At 41.5% G+C, this 14,034-nt stretch overlaps 1 protein-coding gene across 1 annotated transcript in view; it reads left to right on the forward strand.

The window, feature by feature from the left end:
- Positions 1 to 11,978, forward strand: part of LOC104075801 (WASH complex subunit FAM21A-like) — a 36,956-nt gene extending 24,978 nt beyond the window's left edge. Inside the window, exons 23-30 of the mRNA XM_009576444.1 lie at positions 296 to 424; positions 645 to 740; positions 1,819 to 1,938; positions 3,567 to 3,629; positions 4,342 to 4,554; positions 6,871 to 7,482; positions 8,083 to 8,257; positions 11,492 to 11,978. Coding sequence (XP_009574739.1) covers positions 296 to 424; positions 645 to 740; positions 1,819 to 1,938; positions 3,567 to 3,629; positions 4,342 to 4,554; positions 6,871 to 7,482; positions 8,083 to 8,257; positions 11,492 to 11,628 — 1,545 coding nt within the window. The 3' untranslated portion in view covers positions 11,629 to 11,978. The remainder of the gene's footprint in view (positions 1 to 295; positions 425 to 644; positions 741 to 1,818; positions 1,939 to 3,566; positions 3,630 to 4,341; positions 4,555 to 6,870; positions 7,483 to 8,082; positions 8,258 to 11,491) is intronic.
- The last annotated feature ends 2,056 nt before the right edge of the window (positions 11,979 to 14,034 follow it).

The following is a 14,034-nucleotide window of genomic DNA, read 5'->3' on the forward strand; positions in this document are numbered from 1 at the left end:
TAAGGAAGGTTTACAGGTAAATAGTAGTGGCTGGATCTCAGGTCAGCAGACACACATTTTGGTTTATATCTTCTCATCAAATTGAACTGTGAATCCAAATATTTACATTGTAAATTTGCATTTACATTTGCAAATTTGGTCAAAGTAAAATATATAACTGGCAGTTAAAGTTGTATTTCTGTTACCAGGGTTGTAGTGTAGCCTCAAGTGAATTGTAACCTGTCTTACCACTAGGCAAATAACCTCCTTAAGGAGGGAGTTTCTTACTATGTGGACCTTTCTCCTCTCCTTCCAGGCTTCCGAGAAAAGTACTCGGCCCAAAAGCACCGGAGTCTTTCAAGACGAAGAGCTCCTCTTCAGTCACAAACTTCAGAAGGACAATGATCCAGATGTCGACCTCTTTGCCAGCCCCAAGAAGTCGATGGTGAGTTCAAAGTCCTCCTCTGAACCTGCTATTTAAAAACAGTCTTTGAAGTGTGCAGCTTACCGGTGTTCATTGTTTGAACACAGCTTAGAAGTCACTGATTTCGCTAATAGTGAAAAGAAGTCACATTGTTTCACTAATATCAGTTCAGGCATCATGGGCCAAAGGAGATGTGCTTTTGGTCTGTGACACATCTTTTCTTTATCCTTTGTCTCTTTAGTCTGCAAACCGTATCCTGAAGCCATCACCTGGAGGAGGGCTTTTTGGGGATGACGATGAGGATGATCTCTTCAGTACCGCTAAAACAAACCTTCTGGTATCTGTTCCTCTACTGTAAATGGCTTCTATAAGAGATGTTGGAAAGAAGTGTATGGATGGGACTTTTTCCATATGTATTCCCACAAGAAATGAAGTGACTTCTCAAATCTTTTTGAGAGAATAAGAATGGCCATTGTGACCCTGAAGACATAGGGAACAAACAGATGCATTAGGTCTCCCAAAGCTAGGATGAGAGGATTGGATTCTTTTTCTTTTTGTATACCACTGGGACTGGCTTAGGTGTAAGAGAACATACCTGAATAGAAATCAGAGTAGTAGAGTTTGTATTGTTTAATTGTTTTATTGTTTAAGTTGCTAATATTACTTCCCTGTAGTTCATGCATGACTGATAAGCCTTATGTAATTGAAGTCTCCGCAGATTGGTTTGATTTAAGGTAATGAATGTGGTATTAAAATCTTTGTGATCACTGGACTGTTTTTAGAGAGCGAGCAGCTGCAGTATTGAACTAGACTGCATTACAGGTGGTCTGAGGTCAAAGTCCTAACATGCATTCTGAACTGCTATCTAAATGTATTTAGCTTAATTAAATTGAAGCCATCTTGTACTTTAGTCTATTTTCGTGTCCATAGCTGGAAGTTAGGCTAGAAAACTGGCAGTAGATCCTGGAAACAGTTTCTCTGAGGACTGTGGAAGGGGTGGTCTTAAGTAATTAGCGCTTGGCAGCTATATATGGAGCCTGTTTGCTTGAAAACATAAAAATAGCATGTTCCTTAGCTAGCTTTATTGTTTTGTTTTTCCTGCTGTCCTGTGCATGAGGAAATATGTATTTGGAAGTTCATTGAAACTCTCATTATTTGTTGTTAGCATAGACAGCAAAGGCTGAGGTAGGCTAAAGGAATGGAGGAGTGGAAGGCCCTTGTCATTGCAGATCCAAAAGGCAATGCCTATGATGCATAGCAGAGTCAAAAGATCCAGGCTAGTTTTCTTTTCAGATAGAAGCAAGATTTTAAAAAGCTTTGCTTGGTGGGGTGTTTTGGTTTTGTTTTTTTTTTCCTGATCTGCAGACCATGCTTTTTACCTGATTCGTGTTGACTTATGCTCTTAATGCTTTCAGAAAATAGCAGAGAAGAAAACACTTAAGGCCAGTACCGGCCCTTCCTTGGAGAGCAGTAACCTTCTAGAAAATGCTTTAAGTGCCAAACAAGATGAAGCTCTGAAGGCAGTAACTACAGAGGCAAGTACCTAAATCTTGTGCCTTGAGCAGCATGCAAAGAAAAAGATGATGTATCATTTTGTTTTAAATAAGTCTCTTGAAAAGATCAAATTGTTAGTTATGCCTGGATTCACTGGCTGCAAAACGGCAATGCATGGCCAAACTTGTCTCTGCTTATCAGCAGGTGCACTGTTACTGGGAAGAAGTTTAAATGCTATTGATAGTGTTTTATTCATTGCCCACACACTTAAAAAGGCAAGGTACAAGGCAATGCAGAACTATACCTCAGGTCCAGTTGGATTGAAAATGGATTGTTGTTCATTCTTCTCTGAAGTGCTAATGTCTGTTGGAGTGAATGTGACCTTTAAGTATAGGTAGGCTCTCTCAGAAAGGAGATCAGGGCATGCAGCACAAATCTGTGGCTGTTGAGAATCTTATCTTGGAGACTTTATGATGAGCAAACAAGACTCCTACTCCTGTCCTTAATCTTAAGACCCTTAAGAACCAAGGGTCTTTGGGAGAGCCAGTCTGGATCTGAATTCTGGCTTGTGCCTCACCAGAGCTGCTTATTGGATTTCCATCTCTAGGACATTAGCTTTTCATTGTGGGGGGTGGGTGTTGTTTTTTCTCCCCTAGCCTGAGGAACAATACAGCAAGTCTGTAGGGCTAGTAATTAGCCTGTCTTCCCTTATGGTGAAGTATTACTTGAAGTGTAGAACCACGCTCGTCTTCCCTTTTTTTGTAGCCACTGACAGCCTGGTATAGGAATGATCTCAGCCTGTCTGAGGTTCAGCTGGACACCACATGCATTTAAGTGGAGAACAATCTCCTCAGACACTGGGATTCCTCTGTCGTGCTATCGAGACCCCCAAACCCGTGTCCTAACTCTTGCAAACCCTCAGTTACTTCAACCCGGCTGAAGGAGCTCTGACTGCCCAGTCACACCAACTGTAGTACAGCCTAGCTTACAGAACCATGGTAAACTTGTGGAGAGCAAGCCCTGGGAAGAGCACCTTAGCTGATTTGGTTCATCTCTGAGTCCTAGAATTGACCCAAGTCTTCAGACCAAAAGCTGCTCTTGCTCTTTTAGTCTAGTCTTATTTCTGGCACTGATGGCCTGCTTTCTGTAGAGGAGCACTCACTTCTCTGAAGCTGTTTTTGCTGCAGACTGAGAAGTACAATTTTGTAGCCCTCTTGGCTTCCGTGTGGGCTTTATTGAAGTCTGTAGCCCTGTTATAGCCAGTCACAAAGAGAAAAGTTAGTTATATCATGATCTGGCAACATGGCTTCAGAGGGTTTTAGGGGAGGGAATAAGCAAGGAGGAAGGGTAGCTGTCACAGTTTGATTTGACTGGTGTTGTGTGTGACCTGGAGAAGATGGAAATTGTTGGGTTACTATGGCAAAGTATAATATTGGGTAGAAGCAGGGTGGAATGAAATGTGATAATGAAGATGGGACTATGGCATGTGGGGAGCTGAAGCTGAAAATTGAGTGACTGTAGCTCTGGTGGTAGAATGTGATGATTACAAAGTATCTTCAGAAGAAATTGGTAAGCAGTGAGCTGCTTTCTATAGATATATTAAAATGCAAACTATGGTCTGGTTGATAACAACTTGTCCACTTGTTTAATCCAGTGTAATTTCGTGCAGAAATCTACAGGTCCTGTTCCCATTAAAACCAAAGAGCCCTCATCTCGGATTGGAAAGCTACAAGTAATTAACTTTACTGGCATTTTGACTTTCAAAAAAAAAAAAATTCTTCCTTGCCTCACTGATGGCTCTCCCTGAAACAAAATCTTTTTACTTCCTTACCTTATTCTTGCAATTTTATTATTTTTTTTCAGATGGCGTATTTTCTATTATTTTTGCCGTATTGCATGTTTAATATTATTTGCCCCTCCTGTTTCAGACCTGACTTTGAGCAGCACTATCTACTCTATTTGGGGGGCAGAGGGTGGGCTCCTCTTTGACCTGCTATTCTTCTCAGCGCTATTTTAAGTATGTTCAGAGACTCTTGGGGGTATGTTCAGAGACTCTTGGGGGTTTGGGAGGTTGGTTATGTCCCTCTTCTGATATGAAATGACTAATAACTGTCTATATCACAGTATCACTCTTAAGGTCAGAACTATTGTTGTCCTCCAACAGGATACTGAGCTACAGAGGTGTTTGGTCTGAAATAATGTGGCCATGCCGTTCCTGAAGCTGTTATACAGAATAATAGTGTTGAGCAGTCCACAGGCTTAGTGAGACAGAGGATGTGGGAGACAGAAGTGCGTAGGTGTGAGAAAGGCCAGGCACTTGTAGAAGTAGAACTTGAATCTTATATATGCTAGTTCTTGCTGCTTCTCTGGAGCCATGCTTGCTCTTGAGCAGTATTAACATGATCTCTTTTTGTTTGTATGTTTTTGTTTTCTCTGTTTTGTAGGCTAACTTAGCTATTAACCCTGCAGCCTTACTGCCTGGTGCAATGCCTAAAGTCTCCAATGTAAAGTCCCCCTTACCAGTTCTGGAGACTCCATTGCATGAGCCCAAGGATGTACAGAACAGCGAAGCCTTCTCTGCTGCAGGAAACAATGAAGAACTAGGTGTAAGCTTTGATCAGCCTATGCAAGCGGATACCTTGCACAGCGCCAATAAGGTAACCTTGGTATTTAGGAGGATAGAAAGGGGGATTAAAAACGCAGTCTGTCCTCGTGCAGGAATTTGTGTTTTGGTATGCAAGTTCTGCTAACGGTGTGGTCTATCTGAATCTAAATGGAGGTGTGGAAATCTAAGCCCTTCTCACTTCCATGGACCACTGAAGAGAAAGTCAAGCCTACTGCATTCTTAGCTCTGTAAGGGGCTTATGCATATGCCTAATTCTGTGTCTTTTTAAGGTACGTGTGTACATTCCCCAAATACAGTAGTTTTCCCTATAGGTTAAACGTATTTTAGCATAACATCTTGTCCTGTCCCAGGAGACGCCAGCCTGAAAACCATAAAAAAGACATCTTTCTAGGCTAACTATAAAATACGTTATGGACAGGTGTTGTGGCAAGATATTAAGAACACATCACTGCTGTAGGTTGACCTTTACCTCCTCTGTGGATAAAAATGTCATGTTGTCCTAAACTGTCACTCCCAATTCTTTTTCAAACAAAAACTTTGTGTGGTTTTTTTCTTTAAAAACAAAACCAAAGCAAAAAAAAGCATTACAGCTTTTGTCATGGCAGATCTCTGCCTCCTGACTGACTTGGTTTATATTCATACCTTTTACTTTATGGGCTGCAAAAGCCATATTCTAATTAAAGATTTACTGGTTCTTCAAATAAAAAAGCTTGAACCATGTAGTTAAGATTTGGTCTGGGTGCTTATGATTTTATCAATCTCTTGGGTTTTCTGAGAGCAGCAATTTGAATAAGGTAACTTAAGATCTTAACTTTTGATTCTTTCTTTGCTTAATGCTGCTGGGGCTGTTCATTACTAGATGAGCAGCAGAGATGACTTGGGAAGATGCAGCAGCTGTCACCACATGACCCCTTAGTGTCAAATGGGTTTGAAGCTTGTACATCAGACTAATGCATTACCATGTAGGCATAGTTGTTTCCAATAGCAGCATGTCCTGCACAACAGACAAAACCCTCTATCGTGATACTTTTAAATAGATAGGCTTGCAAAAGAATAGAGCTCCTGTAGCTGCATATGGTCAACCTTGAGTGTTCATTTTAGCATAGTGATGATGCATGTTTGTTTACAGAAGTAATCTGAGAAGAAGCATCTCAATAACTATACGGTGAATGTCTCTTTGTGGCTCGAGTTACATGTTTTAATTTTGGTGTGTCATTGCTTCTTGAACCTTTTGAGTTTGAGTTTAAGCTGTAAATATATACAGCCAAATGCCCTTTTTTCTAAAGGCTGGAACAAAGCAACCTATCCAGCATTCTGGCTGTCCTTTCAAAGACCAGTGCATGGAGCAGGGATCAGTTTATTTCAAGTGCATCTCCCTTCCATCATAATTTTCCTGTTTTTCAGCCATGCTCTGATAAATACAGCCCCACACTCTGAAGGCAGATGTGCTTCTACAATGATTCTGACAAAAGCACATGGCTCCTTTAAGCTGTGTTATAGCATATCCATCCAGATTGTCCTTCTATTCCAACACAGCAATTAACAAAAGGGAAGAGGAGGTTGTACTGATCTGTTTCTTGTCTGTGTGAATACTCCTGTTCATGTGGGATATGGTAGAGGCTATAATGGAAACTTGCAGGGAGGCTTTTTTAAAAGCAGCAGAGGAATGAACTGCAGCAGGCCATGCATAAAATGAAATTAAATGGAAAACATAATGAGTCATGGCTTTGACAGACTAACTGCACCGCAGAAGCCCCTGGATTAGCAAGCTCTCAGACTGACTAAGGTATTGCCTAAAGCCGAGTGGCTAGAGTGGCTTGCTGATTTGTGTTTGACTCTCTACTTGCGAGTGCTGCTGCTTTTGTACCCCAATTCCACCTGCTGTGGAATGACCAGAGGGCAACAAATCATAAGTCCTGGGTTAGTTTTCTGAACTTTGCTGCAAACTACTCCAAGCTTGAATGTCCCACTTGCCCATCTGTCCCCTTTCTGAAAAATGGGGAGAATGGATAATGCTGAGCTGATGATGCATGGTTCCTCCTGATTCTCTATATAACCTAAATCAGTGTCTGCTCAGCATTCCTTGCTCAAGATTCCCAACTGAGCATTTGTTTAAATGTACATGTAGCTGTTTAAGTTACTTAAACCAGAGCTGTAAGCAGAACTGGTAGTTAATTCAGTTTCAGTGTGCTAGTATGAAATGGGTAATGCATGTTAATTGCAGCGTTGTGAAGGCAGACAAAGTGCTAAAAGGAAACATAACAGGAATCCTAACCTGCCTTCTGTGAAGTATGGGGTTTTTTTTCCTTCTATATAACCCTGCTCTGCTTTTACTCCTTTCTTGCAGACCAGGATCAAGGTTACAGGAAAACGAAGACCTCCCAGCAGAATGGCCCGCCGTCTAGCTGCCCGAGAGTCTGAAGAAAGTGAGGAAGTAGACAGTGCTAAAGAATCACAATTCTCTCTACCAAAACAGACGTCAGCAATAGTGAACATAAAGGAGCCTCTTGCTACTGAAGCAGAGTCCAAGGAAAACAGCTTTCTCTCTGGCTTGTCACTACCAGCTCATGGCAGCATTTTGTCTGGTGGGACAAACAAACTCCTTCCTCCAGAATCCACAGACCAAGGAGATGATCTGTTTGAATCCGAAGACCTTTTTGCAAGCAGCTCAACATCCAGACCAGCTGCACAATCAAAGTTAAAGGAGGGAATGCCACACAGTGTGGCTAACAAACCCATCAAGGGCAGGGAGAAAAAGCCTGATCTGTCTGTTCTGGGTGATCAGGACAGCAATGATCTCTTCCAGACTGTACAGCAAAAATCTTCAACAAAAAGCAGCCCTATACCTTTTTTGGAGGAAGAGGAAGACTCTCTCTTCACCTGTCAGAAAACTGGAAAAAAGGAGTTGAAATCTGCTGCCCGTCAAGCTGTTGACCATACTGCTCAAGATATCTTTGAGGTAATGATTGAGCCTGCTATCTTGGCCTTTTTGATCCCCAGGGCCTTATGCAGACCCCCTCTACTACAGGCTTAATGGAGGCTGCCAAGTGGGATGAGGTGTGCAGGACAGGTAGTGAAGTAAACTGTCAATCATGCTCTGCTACTGGGCAACAGAAACCCTTTCTTCGGATGTTCTCCCCTTTATTAGCAGGAGTGGATTAAAAGGTGGAGCCTTAACACAGAGAAGGCATGTCACTGAATGTGCTGTGACAACATACCTATGATTATGACCTTTTTTGGAGTAATAAAGTGTTTTGCTTCTTATCTGTTAGCTGTCTGTTCAACGCATAGCAGCTCAAGTAACTCTTTTAAAAAAGGAATAAAGTTGGCAGGCTGGGCAGCTGATACAAGCCTCTGTGTGCTGTACTTAACCTGTGCACAATCCCACGCTAAGGCACTTCTGCCGAGTCCTCCATGGGGAGAAGGGACTCAAACTTCGCGGGTTTGAGTAGCCCAAGACTGTCAGTCTTCTAAACATCTCAGCTGTTGTGTACAGATAATTTGACTATTCTCTTGAAGTGTGTTGTGTATTGATGATTTCTCTATGCTTTGCTCCAAGGATGATATATTTGCTACCGAGGCAATTAAACCAATAAACAAAGCAAAAGAGAAAATGCCAGAGAGTAACCTGTTTGACGATAACATTGATATTTTTGCGGATCTCACCATAAAACCAAAAGAAAAGATGACCAAGAAAAAGGTGGAACAAAAATCCATATTTGATGATGATATGGGTAAGTGTCTAATGTCTTGCTGCTAATCTCACAATATTGTCCTGAGTTGCATTCATCAGAGATGTTTTAGAACCCTTTGCTTTCTTTTAAATTTTCAACTGCTCTGAAATCTCTGGTCATCTTTGGATTTTAATGTTGGATGAGAACTTCCTAGATCTTAGAACTAGCATGGCATTTAAATGGTTTAGGAGAGTGTGTAAAATTCTTCTGAGAGAAGGTACAGTTTAATTCCTGTAGGGATTTTCTCACCTGTGGGAATCAGAAAATTTCTCTTGTCTGGAGCAAGAGACTAATCTCATGTTGTTATGGCTCTAAGAGATACATTCTCTGGTTCAATTTGCACAGCTTTTTGTATTGTATTTTCAGATGAATTGCTGTATAAAGAAATTAGCATCTCTTCCCACCCCACCTTCACTATTGTGCTGACTACCTTGGAGCCTATAAGATTTTGTTTACATCCATGTATACCCAGAACAATTTACAAATATTACACCTGAGGGCAAAAGTTTGCTCTGTATAATTTGTTGAAAAAGCAGCATATAGTAATGTGAAATGATGCAAAGCGTGCTCCTTTCTTGTTCTCCATCAGTGGAGGTATCAAAAGCCATTTGATCCCCGACTGTGTGTTTGTTCTCAGGCTCTTCATGTTTATAGCTCTTCTTTGGGATTGCATGTATTTCCTTTCCTCTAAGACAAAAAAATTCCCTTCTTCTCTAGCTTTGATTCTTGTCAGTCTTCATTCTTTCTAATCTATTCAAATTGAATCTGACTTATCACTGTTTTGCTTGGACTGCTGTTAAGCATTCCAGCCGGATAGAATGACCTCGCTGAAGTCTGTAAATGTGTTAGAAAACTTGCCAGAGAATGAATATCTTGAGATTTCAAAACCTTCTCAATTGCTATAAAAAATAAGACTTGAACGTTTGTGGGCAAGGTATTTGAAGTATGTATTGGATTATTAAAATACCTTATTTTAATAATTTACATTTTTTTCATGTAGCCTATAGCAAATGAAAGAATTTCCCAGCCAGCTACCCCTTCTAAATACATAAGCACAAAAATCCACACCTCATGTTGAAAAAAAAATAGTTGAGTGCAACTTGAAAGTATCTTGGAAAATTTGCCACAACAGAACCTGTTGTTTGCACTTCCACTTTTGACATCTACTCTGGTGCTAGAGCTTGTTTGATGTCACATCTGATCTTGATACCTATAGCATCTACAGCACCCTGTATCTGATAGACTTCATCTTTCTCTAGAGCAGTGACTGTTTTTTGGTGCAGCCATAGGTATGCAGCTACTTTGTGCCCAAAGCTATGGAGCTCCACAACACCAACAGGAATGTAGGAAAGATGCCTGAAGATGAGGATGCCCTGCTGGCAGTAGAGTGGTTGAACTGGCACTTGCCTGTGCTTCAGGTTAAGGGTTGGCTTAAGTGACCATGGTAGCACTTTATCAGGGCTGTATATTGTTGCTGTAGGAGATCCTTTCTGCTGCAAAAAAAACCACTAAGTGGGTGCAGTTGGGGGGGGGCCAGGTGGAGGCTGCAAGCTGCTTTCCTTCTTTGTCCTACCACAACTTCTAGTCACTATTTACTACATTTGTGTTAGGCTTGTGGTGGCAGTATTAGAAAAACTTTCTCAGGTCTTTATCCTGCTAGCCTCCTCAGTGACCTTATGGCTGATGACACAAACATCTTGATGTCACCTCTGCCTGTCTGGGGGAGTCTGCAAAATAGTGACTGAGCTTTCTTGTGCATTGACAAATACAGTTTTCCATGGCCAAAACTTTACTATTCCTTAAGCCTTGTCATAAAATGCGAGTGATACCTCTACTGCTGATGGCACTCACTGTACTTCCCCTCTGCTGTGAAGCTAATCCATGTGATAGCTTCTTGCTTTGGAGTGATGCCAGTAGGGGATTACTCTGTTTTACCGCCTTTCTAAACTGCTCTTCTGCTGAAATGCTGTCCTGGATTATTCCCGTGTAATCCCTATGATCAGCACAGTAGCAGACACGTGCTGGAGTGGAAGAAGTAGCAAGAAAAGAAAGGCAAGCACATTGTGATAGGCCACCCCGTGCTTGGCCTCTGCTTAAGGTTAGGAAACACGCTGAAGGCTGAAATACTAGTTTTTATACTCTGGACCAGTAAATGGCTATTAACCTCTGTATAAGACCTGTGTTTTCTTAATAGGGATTCAAGACACTTATACTGGCCTTGTGAATCACTAGTGATCCACGTATCTCAGTCTTGTAAATTTTTTTTATCCCCTCATAGTCCAACTGCGTAATTTGAGTATCCTAAATTTAAAACCTTAGTGTATAGGAAGAGATCCACTGTTGTGTGTGCGCAGGAAACCTCGGGAACACTGCAGCATGTGTATGGTAGCAGCTCCATCTCTTTCCATGAGCAGAGTCCTAAACACGAGCAGCACTAGCCACAGCATGATCTGCAGGTCTGTGAGCTCTGCTGCTGGCACAGGGTATCCGGATTGGGGGGTTTCATTTCTACCTGTTGTTATCCTTCAGGAGAGAACTCTGTCTTAATAGCAACATGATATTTTTCCACTTTGTGGTCCTAGTTGTTCATAACAGAAATGGTTGTATTGAGGAAGGTAGTGGGAGATCTTGATTCAGAACTGTAGACAGACTTTTTGAATATTCAGCAGGGTGGCAGTTGTAGCTGTCTGCCTCCTTGCATGTTAGCTGTGCTCTGTTCTCAAGTGATTTGTGCTGTGTTCTTATTGTGCTGTAGATTAAAGACTCTCATATGGCTAGTGGATGTCGCAACAGTAGTCGCTAGCAAGTACCATCTTTTCTTCTTCTGATTTTCTTTGGCAACAATCTCACAGCTCTTGAATCTCTCAGGTTCCTCAGATGCTAATGTTCTAGACAACAGGGATGTTATCTGGCATTTGCACAACGGAATTTATTGTGGAGGTTTAATTTATTAGTACTTCTCAAATGCTCATGAGAGCTTGAACATGTTATAAAATACAAGTATTATTCTGCTCTACTGGGAAGAAAAAATAGTCTTAATTTGACTTGCAGCTAACAGCTCCCACGTATGTCCTTACAAATGCATCTAGAATCGCAAGCAGTGGGAAAGCATTTGTTTATCACAGAATGTCCTTGGCAGTCACTGCTGTGTGCTGGAGACTCTTATGTACATGTACTTCTGTTTGGCGGTCACTTCACATTAAAATCTATCTTTTTTTTTTTTTTCCCCTTTAGATGATATTTTCTCTAGCAGCCAAGTCAAGATACCCGCTCCCAAAAGCAGATCTTCCCAAGCAGTTTCAGAAGCAAAATCTGAAAGCAAGACACTGAGCACATTTGATGACCCGCTGAATGCCTTTGGAAGTCAGTAGTAAAGAGCAGTGTGTTGCAGAGAGGAGGCCTTCCTTATACCCTGTCCAGTACTAATATTCTGGACTCTGTAATCCAGTAGAGCTGAAATGAGATGGCTGTGGATATTTAAATGAGATTACCCATTTTAAATGGTTAGTATTCTCTTGTGCTGGGTCTAATTGTGCTAAATGATATATTTTTTAAAAAAAAGAGACAGTAACCTCCTGCTATCTTGTTCCTATGGTGCCCAGATGAATATAGCCCGTGCAATACCTGCAATGAAGTAATCTATTATACAAAGTATAGTTTGTTTTATTGAACAGATCTATAGAGATAATAATTGATAAATAGTAAATGGAGTCTGTTAAACCAGATCTGTCTGCATATCTGTCTTTCCTCCTTTCTCCTCCTCTGCTTACGGACGTCTGCATCATGACTTGAAAACAACCAAAACCACTACCATGCCTTGTCTGGGTCAGCTGCCAATCTAGTGAACTAATGTTAGAGTAAGGCTGGGTTCTGTTATCAGGTACAGCTTCTCGTACGTAATCAAGCAGTTAACAAATCTTGGTGCAGGACTGGACATCAGATAGAGATAAGGTATTTCATATTGGCAGCTAATGTGGTCTATAAAAATAACAATGGTTAAAACTTCTCTGCCAGAAAGAGTACCATGAAAACAACAGAAACCTAACATTGTCTTCTGTTCAAGTTGTAAGCCACTAAATGAGATTTTTTTCACCTGCCTGGATTTGCTAAAGTTTTGCAAATAACACTTTCCAAGAAGTCCATCTGTACTGAGCATGCTTGGTCACTTCCAGGTTAACAAGCCTATGTGCATACCTTAGTGCAGAGACTCGCTTGTGCCCAAAGGTTTACCATCTGCTTTCCTTTCTCATCCGTAACACGTTGTAGGCTGTTTACAGGAGGTCACTATTTTGTGGAATCCCTTCAACTGTCCACTGCATTTGGCTTAACTTTCTTGCTTCCTTTATTTTCTAGATTGCCCTTTTGGAACTGATGACATTAACCATACTCGATGCCCAATGGTACACACTTTCTCTCCTGCATGCATACAAGCAGAGCAAATGCATAAATGCAGAAGGATCAAATGTTTTTCTTATTTTTAGCAGTTACTGCCTGCAATTCTGACTTTAAAACTAGATGCGCTGTTTTTATGATAGCGATGTACTACTGTATCTTCCACTCATAAGACTGTTCTGCTCCCTGTGAATTTAAAGCATGTTCTCAGAGGACTTCTTTGAGAGCAATTCCCACTTTCACTGAAGCCCTTGTTCTGAAACATCTGCTTCAGTCTCTTGTTTCTCAAGTTGGATTTACTTTTATCAGGCACGGTAAATACTACAGCCGAAGCATCTAGCACTAATGAGGGTAAAGCAGAAGGGAAGGCCGGAAGGGATAAAGGAGAAGCATCGTGTATTGATTTGTGCCATAGGTGGGCCTGGCATTATTCATTATTCACGTTAAGTGGGGGGTAAGTTGGGAGTAGCAGCTTGGAAAACAATGTGGGAGCTATTTGCAAATGGGTGTCTACAGTGAGAGCACTTGCACTTTATTTATAGGCATTACATCTGCTGCATATGCCTCATACATGATTTGGACTGCTTCTTTACTCCTTTCTCCTGTGCTTAGAAGGGCTTCAAATACATGCTGGGGGAGAGAGGAAAAAGATGGTGAATTCTTCTATTTCTTTTCTGCATCCTCCTTTCTTCTTGGCCCTTCAGATCAATAACTTCTATTAGCAGTGCAAGAAGTGCTGTCACAAGCCAAGAACCCTGGGGGCAAAAAGCTATTGGAGTAGAAGAAAAAAAAGCTCCTGCGTTAAAGTGTTTCTTCAACTTTAATGTGAAAGCTCAGTATAGAAACTTGCACCATGACATAGATCAAAACCTTTTCTTCTCCCCAGTCTGTCTAAACTGGCACAGGGAGAGTCTCTTCCCCCTCTTAAAATGTGTGGTCCTCAATTAACTCCCCCTAACAGCCTGCAAATCCTGGTCTAGGCATTTCACTTTTGGGAGGGCTTAGTCTGAGCAGTGGCTTTTTTAACTGAGTTTTGGCTTGGTGTGTCTCTTTTTGCAAATTTGATAAACCATGGCTGCATTTTGTGGGAAGGGCGGGGCTGGAGACTTGGTGTTACAGCACCCAGGACTTGCTCAGTGCTCTTTGTCAGAGCTACGTGTGTGTGAAAAACCACAGGATTTGTTCCGAGTGTTTTCACTGGGCCTGAAACCTAACTGCTGGAGTCAGGGTAGGTCTTGCATAATTTAAAGCCTAAGTGGAAAGTAAAGTGGTTAATGTAATTAGCACCTCCTAATAAGCTAAGCTTGTTTTCTCTAGTATTTTTCTGGAAGACTCCGATCATCCGAGGGAAGCAGTGCTCCAGGCCACCGGCCTGGCCGCCTTAT

The sequence above is a fragment of the Fulmarus glacialis genome, unplaced genomic scaffold (assembly GCF_000690835.1).
Source record: "Fulmarus glacialis isolate BGI_N327 unplaced genomic scaffold, ASM69083v1 scaffold47024, whole genome shotgun sequence".
Classification (NCBI taxonomy): Eukaryota; Metazoa; Chordata; class Aves; order Procellariiformes; family Procellariidae; genus Fulmarus; species Fulmarus glacialis.